Source organism: Triticum urartu, unplaced genomic scaffold, assembly GCF_003073215.2.
Source record: "Triticum urartu cultivar G1812 unplaced genomic scaffold, Tu2.1 TuUngrouped_contig_2397, whole genome shotgun sequence".
NCBI classification, from domain to species: domain Eukaryota; kingdom Viridiplantae; phylum Streptophyta; class Magnoliopsida; order Poales; family Poaceae; genus Triticum; species Triticum urartu.
In genome coordinates, this window is record NW_024112873.1 from 2008 (window position 1) to 9310 (window position 7303).

The following is a 7303-nucleotide window of genomic DNA, read 5'->3' on the forward strand; positions in this document are numbered from 1 at the left end:
ATTTTAGACATGGATGCAATTACTTGCTTGTCTGCAATGTGTATATACCAGCCTTTTCTAGCCCATTGATGGCTTTTATATTCCCTCCATTTCGGTTTATAGGGCTTATCTCAAAATTTTAGTTTTTTCATTTCATAAGGCTCAATTTGGTTGTTTTTCATCACATGTTCAGATTTCAAGGTGCATTAAATCATTGCATGCAAGTACTAAGAGAAAATTGACCAATGCATGTAATTTATGCACGCATGCATTGCAATTAATGCATTGGTAAACATATTTTTTTAGGAAAACAAGAGCATTAATTGGGTGCTTTTGCAAACTACAAAAAGTATTCCACCATTCACCATCTATCTTGGTTGGTGAGAACTTTGAATTGAGCCTTATAAACCAGAAAGAAGGGAGTACCTATTAAAAAGACGCCATAACAGGAGGAGTAATCCAGTAGGCAGGTATGAGCCGATCATCCAAAATCAATGGCACGCATACTATCATTTAGGAAGGCTTTCAATACTTCGGCATGGGCTATTATTTACTCCTCCTCCAGGCTACGCTACGCTGTAAAGACGTTGGTATAGACCCATACTGCACCATAAATACGTAGGTATATACCGTTTGCCAAACAAAAAATAAAAGGCAGCGTTGAGCAAAAGGCGCCGGGGCGAGGCAGCGGCACGGCGGCCACCACCACCACCCTGCGGCAGGAGCAGGACCGCGCGCGGGAGAGAGCTTTCTATTCCATTCCCCTCTCCTCTCCTGTGGAAAGCAAAGCAGAAGTGCAGGAGCAGTACGACGCGCGCACAGTGAGCTGAGGCCGTGGGCGCGGCGGCAAAGAAAACCCAACAAAGCCCAAAAGCGACGGATCGATCCCGGCAGCCCGGCTCCCTCAAAGGCCTTCCGCCCGAGCACCCGCTGCCCCCTTGCCGCTCGCTCGCTCCTTGGACGCTTGCGGTGAGCCTCTTCCTCCCTCCCTCCCCCCCTCCGATCTCCCCGCTTTCGCTTTCCCTGTTGCATATCGCTCCGTTTCACAGTGCATTGCGAGGAAAAAGAGAGAGCGGGGCGGTGGTAGTGGTGGCGCTGTCTCTCTGCTGCGGGTACTTGAGGAGGCACGCCGGGCCGCCTCGCTCCTCGCTCGCTCCTCGGGGTGTGGGTGCAGTGCAGTTCACGGCGGCCATTGGAGGGAGGGAGGAGGGCGCCTGCAAGCAAGCAGGCAAGAGCTAGCTTGCAAGGTCACCACCCTCTCGCCCGAGGTTAATCGCCACGCCCTCCTCCGCCTTTCTCCCGCTCCCAGCACAAGCACAAGCACGCACGCACGCACGCGGGCATCGGAGGGAGACACTCCTCCCAGCCGGGTCGACAGGGAGACACGGGCACATGCGCGCGCGCACTTGCGTCGCGTGGCCGCATCCTTCTCCCCGAGCAGGGCAGGGCACTTGCTGTTGGCGGCGAGCAGTTCTTGGGGCCGGCTCCGTCCGTCTTTTTCTCGGGGGAGGTGGGTCTGCCTCCGTCCTCGCACTGTTCCTCTTTCTCCGGTCATAGCCCGCCCTAATCCGCCCGCTTTCCGTTTGTTCTTGCGCGCTTTGTTGGGTTGGGTTGGTTTTGTTTTGTTGCCATCCCCGTGGCTCGCCTCGCTATAAATCTCGACGCCTCCCTCCCTCCACATGCTCCCTCGTGGCCGTCACATTGCGGCTGCAATTCCTGTGGGCTCAACGGGTTTTTAATCAATCAAATTCCGTTATCCCCCTCCCTCTCGCGTAATATAAGTAGGAGTATCTCTCTTCGTCCCGGCACAAGGCTGCGAGATCTTGCTACAAGATTCCTCCCCGCGCAAGCACGAGCGCAGACCGGAGCGAGCAAGTGGTCGCCGGTCCGGTCTCCCCGTTGCCTCCCCATTTGCACTAGAGAAAGATGCGCCGTGTCGATCAACTCGTTTAAAAAAATCTCGGCTAACTCTGTTTTCCCCGTTGTTTGTGCAGAGATTTGTAGGGTCTGGGAGGAGGAATGTGGACCGGTTGTTTATGCTAGGCGCGGGCGTTGGACACAAGATCCTGCCTGCGTGATTCTTTCTCTCCTTCTCGGTTTACCGGTGCTGTGGCGGGGGAAGGGAAATTTATTGCGGAAGATCTCAACCCGCCGGGATCAAGAAGGACGGACAGGCGGATTAAGAAATAGACAGTGGCAGGGGAGGAGGAGGAGGAGGAGGAGGAGGAGGAGGTGGGGCTGTGTCAGCTTTGTGCTTTGTGGGTGTCCGCCCCTCCCCGCCATTGTTTACTCCCCCTGAGGCGCTTGTGCTCCTCGCCGCCCGCAACACCGCCCCGCATAAGTAGGGTGGAGTGTGCCTCCCTCAAGGACCGATCCTGCCGCTGCCGCTATTGTTTCCGTTGTACGGGCGCCGGGCCGGGCACGTTGCCATATTCCGTCTCCCTCCCGCCGCCCCCCTCCCCGCCCCACCGGCCTACCCAAGTTGCTTCTGTTCCTTGTACTTGCTGTTTCTTTGCCGTCTGGACTCTGGAGCCGTTGATGTTCCTTCCCCGGACAAGTAGTATGATGGGTTAGCATAGCACACAAGTCGTCTTCTTCTTCCTCCTCCTGCGGTGGTGGTCTGCTCTGCTCTGCTCTGTGTGTGAGCGCATTGTTGGCCTGGGGGAGTGAGAAGCTGCATATTTTGTTCGTGCTTTGAACCTCTGCTTCTGTCAAGATGAAGTTCATGAAGCTTGGATCGAACCCGGACACCTTTCAGGACGATGGGAGCGAAGTCAGGTGAGTGATCCATTCATCCCTCCCCTTGCATGTTCATTCACCTTGTTCCTGTGCATTGTTTCTGTTTGCTTGCTTGCTACCTCTGGATCAGCATACAACCATCTCACCGCTTATTGGTTTTAGGTATTATTAATACATGATCCCAACAAGAACCGGTTTTTGTGTCAGTTCTCTTCATTTCTGCATCTCTGAAACTTCTGTCGAGCTTTAGCATATGAATTACTCCAGTCATATAGAGGGACCATAACAAAATGCTAATAACGGACAACCAGCATAAACAACTATGGTATCTTGTTTAGTTTTGTAGTACATGTGAGTATTATATTTCCCCAGCTTCTCAGATCCTTAAGGGTCAAAGTTCAAACCGTGGGACTACCACTTTCTTTTATATCCTCTCATTGTCAAATGTCTTGTGGGTAATATACCCTATCGTATCCAGGATATGTGCATGTTTTGTTCCTGGGATCCACACAAGTACCTTTAGTATGATTTCCTTTTTCCGGGGAGCCTTTTGTATGATGTTAACTGCTCCAAGTTTAATGTCGTCTACTTCAGCCTTGGTTAGAGCGGAATGGCCGTTATTTGTCGGATCTTTCTAAAGAACTAATGATATAGCTGCATGATTGAAAAAGTCCCCTAAAGATAACCGTACTCTTGGATATCCAAGTGCCTAAAGGGATTCTGAGTTGAGAACTTGGAAGTGATTTTAAAATGGTGCCTCATTTGAAGTTTTTGACGATCTTTCCAGTTATATTTGAATTGCTAAATATTAGTTCGTACTACATGTAAGTTCATTTCTTTTTTACAAAAATATTTAATTGGATACTGCTTTTGAGTTTTTTTTACTTTTTAGATTCTAAATGTGCACGGTTATTTCTCGTGTAACATTCATGATTTTTCATTGTGCATTCCCCATCTCTTTAAATGGTCTCATGCTAAATAGACAAATCTGTTATCCACTCATAGCAACAACAACAAAAATATTTGAACAAAATACTGTCTTGTCCTTCCAATTTATCAAATGATTACCAAAAAAAAGAAAGATATAACATGATTGCAGTTGCCTGTTCCTTTTTTATTTCTCTTATGAGAATTGTTTGTTTTTGCAGAATTGTGGAAACTGAATTGGTGAGTGATATCACTGTTCGTCTAGGGAACACAAAGTTTTACCTTCACAAGGTAAACAATTCAGTTCTCTTCATTTACCTTTTGCTGTAGACTGCTTTCATAAGATCTATGTTAGTAAAAATTAGTCGTACTTCAGAAGATCATGGCCTCATGTCTTTTTTGTTTACTTTTAGTTAGCAACTTATTCTCCTATTTCCATGTCGAAAAACCCTTGTACCATGTTCTTTTTATCTCATATTATTAGCCCTTGTGGTTTCACTCAAGTTAGTCTATTAATTTATGGTATGGAGTTCACACAATTCATTGATCCATTGCAGAGATGACATTGTTATATATTTTTCTTCTTTATCGAATGCACTGTTATATTTTCTAACGAATGAGCAGTTATATTTTCCTGATTTTTACTTCATCCGTCCATGCAGTTTCCACTTCTATCCAAGTGTGCTCGCTTTCAGAAGTTGATCCCAACTACTGGTGATGAAAATATCGATATCCACATCCATGACATTCCTGGTGGCCCAAAGGCTTTTGAGATATGTGCCAAGTTCTGTTATGGCATGGTTGTCACACTCAATGCGTATAATGTCGTTGCTGCCCGCTGCGCTGCGGAGTACTTGGAGATGAATGAAACTGTCGACAAGGGTAATCTGATCTACAAGATTGATGTCTTCCTCAGCTCAAGCATATTCAGGAGTTGGAAAGATTCCATTATTGTCCTTGGGACAACAAAAGCTCATTTACCATGGTCAGAGGATCTTAAGCTGGTTAGCCACTGCATTGATTCTATTGCTTCAAAAGCCTCTGTTGACACCTCCAAGGTTGAATGGTCATACACGTACAATCGCAAGAAGCTCTCAGCTGAGAATGACCTTGATATGCAATGGAATGGAGTCAAGAAGCAGCCGGCTGTGCCTAAGGATTGGTGGGTCGAGGATCTCACGGATCTCGACATCGATTCCTACAAGCAAGTCATATCAGCTATCAAAACAATGGGCATGGTGCCCAAGGATGCTGTTGGTGAGGCAATCAAAGCCTACACATACAAGAAGCTCCCCTCACTAAGCAAGGTTTCAATGATCCATGGTGATGGAAAGGTCCGAGCGATGCTAGTTACCATCACATGCTTGTTACCATCAGAGAAAGGCTCAGTCTCATGCAGCTTCCTGCTAAAGCTACTGAGGGCAACCAATCTGCTTAAATGTGGAGAGATGTGCAGGAAAGAGCTCGTGAAGAGAATTGGACGGCAGCTGGATGAAGCGTCCGTGTCTGATCTTCTTATTCCTACAGTCGATGGGGAGACAACTGGTTATGACATTGACATGATCCTTAGTATCGTCGAAGAGTATGTGAGGCAAGATAGCAAAAATGCTCAGAAACATAATGCTGAGGTGAACGGTCACGTGCAAGCACCTAGTGCATCTATGATCACAGTAGCAAAAATCGTTGATGGTTATCTCACCGAGGTTGCAAAGGACCCAAATACCCCTGTTTTGAAGTTCATCAATCTTGCTGAGGCAATTTCAGGCAATTCAAGGCCTTTCCATGATGGGATATATCGCGCCATTGACATGTATATGAAGGTACTCTTATAACTCATCATCTGCATGTACATTGCCTACTAAATCACTTTCTTGTGCATACTTCCAAATATATTCCTAATGTATCTGAATTGTTGCTGTTTTTGTTTTTGTTTATGAAATGTTTTTGCATTCTTTCCTGTCATCGCAACCAATATCTATGTATACATATAGATGCATATAGATTTCTCATTCCTTATGGTTCTATATTCGTTTGATAAACGCTTTACATTTTCTTCTCTGAAATTTTGAGCAGGAGCACCCAAGCCTAAGCAAGAGCGACAAGAAGAAGCTGTGCTGCCTCATGGACTGCAAGAAGTTGTCGCCAGAAGCATGCGCTCACGCCGTCCAGAACGAGCGCCTCCCTCTGAGAACCGTGGTTCAGGTGCTGTACCACGAGCAGACAAGGGCATCCGCGGCGGCAACCGTCCGAGCTGACAGCATCTGCATCGGCTCCTACGAGAGCTCAAGGTCAGGCGCCACAACCAACACTGAAGACGAGTGGGATGGAGTCATAGCGGTGGAGGACCTCAGCCTTTCATCAAAGACCACGAAGCTGGAGAAATGCCACAGCGCCGAGAAGAGCCACGGCAGCAGCAAGAGCACCACCAACGGCAAGGCCAAGGGCGGCGCGACGCCGAAGAAGGTGCTGGGGAAGATGCTGTCGAGCAAGGCGCTGACCGGGGAGCGAAGCAGCTCGGACTCGTCGGACAGCGCCATCTTGCGGAGCCAGGACCATCCCAAGAGGACTCCATCCAGGAGCACCAAGCCGTCGGCTGCTGCCTAGCCCTCCCTGCATCTCATCAAAAGAGTGGTGCTGGGGTTTTAGCTGCTGCTGCTGCTGCTGCTGCTGTCTCTTCTTCTTTATGAATGTTGCATAGAAGCAAGAACTAATGTTTTTTACAAGTCTGTAGGGATGTTATAATGTCAGGTCTGCTTTTAGGGGGATCTTGTTGTTTAGCATGTAGGCTTTGCCATGGAACCTGTGAGACCTTTGGTGCTACTGTGAGGTTTTATGCCGTTCACTCACTCCTGGTAGTTATAAGAAGCCTGATGTGTTTGGACCTTAAGTTGCTCTGGCCACAGCGACGACGTGATTTTAGATCACTACCAGGGTTCTGGATGTGATATCCTGAGCTAAGAATTGCAGATTAGCAGGTTTGGGTTAGAGACAAAATAAAGGATCAGTAAGGTACTGTAATCTAACCGAACCCAGCGAAGCATCGGCAAAACGTATCACTCTAAGAAATTAGTAGGGTTGTCAAACGTAACAAAAATGTGGTATCACAAACGCAAAGGACTAGCATGCAAATTTCTAACAAAAAATTGGACCATTTCTTGATCTAGAGTGAATTCCACTTTTTATTCTGTAGTTGTACATTTGTTTTTTTTTGAAAGAGAAGGTAGATCATGATCTACCTTATGCATTCAAAACAGGGCAAAAAACCTGGATAACAGGAGTCATATTACATGAAGGTGGTGTGGGCGCAACACAGCATGTGCAGCAGGCCACCACCAAGCCTAAGCAGGAAAAAATGAAAATAGAGGGAATTAGGCTTAGAGAAAAAGAGCAGCATAATTACACAAAGTAGCTAAATCTTGATCGCGTCGGGCTCTATGCTTCCAGAGATGAAGAAGCTGATGAATCTCATTGAAAGCCCGAGATGCAGTCCATGTCTCTGTCCTGAAGACAAGAGCGTTCCGGGCTGTCCAGAGAGCAACTGCAATCGCCGTAAAAGAGAATGTGTCAAAGCTTGCCGTACGTAGCCATGGCCTCCGCTGATAAAAAAGAAGGTTTGTAGGTCCGGGCAAGCATTGGCGATACCTTGCAGGCCGATCCT

The 7303-nt window shown here is 47.4% G+C and overlaps 1 protein-coding gene across 4 annotated transcripts; it reads left to right on the forward strand.

The window, feature by feature from the left end:
- The first annotated feature begins 730 nt into the window (after positions 1-730).
- Positions 731-6532, forward strand: LOC125526952 (BTB/POZ domain-containing protein NPY4-like). 4 transcript variants are annotated; one of them, XM_048691548.1, is made up of 5 exons: positions 731-948; positions 1974-2757; positions 3867-3936; positions 4308-5465; positions 5719-6532. In XM_048691548.1, exons 2-5 carry the CDS (start codon positions 2696-2698, stop codon positions 6247-6249), a joined length of 1821 nt encoding a protein of 606 aa, XP_048547505.1. In that variant the 5' UTR covers positions 731-948; positions 1974-2695; the 3' UTR covers positions 6250-6532. The 4 variants fall into 4 exon arrangements, with proteins under 4 accessions (XP_048547505.1, XP_048547504.1, XP_048547507.1 ...); XM_048691547.1 differs by lacking the exon at positions 731-948 and adding an exon at positions 994-1247; XM_048691550.1 differs by lacking the exon at positions 731-948 and adding an exon at positions 1272-1489.
- Positions 6533-7303: the final 771 nt, after the last annotated feature.

What these genes read in the sequence shown, in the direction of transcription:
- LOC125526952 (XM_048691548.1), top strand. Translation starts at nt 2,696, where the DNA reads ATGAAGTTCATGAAGCTTGGATCGAACCCGGACACCTTTCAGGACGAT. An exon ending in CAAAGTTTTACCTTCACAAG is followed by an intron (nt 3,937 to 4,307) that starts GTAAACAATTCA and finishes CCGTCCATGCAG; the next exon opens with TTTCCACTTCTATCCAAGTG. An exon ending in CCATTGACATGTATATGAAG is followed by an intron (nt 5,466 to 5,718) that starts GTACTCTTATAA and finishes AATTTTGAGCAG; the next exon opens with GAGCACCCAAGCCTAAGCAA.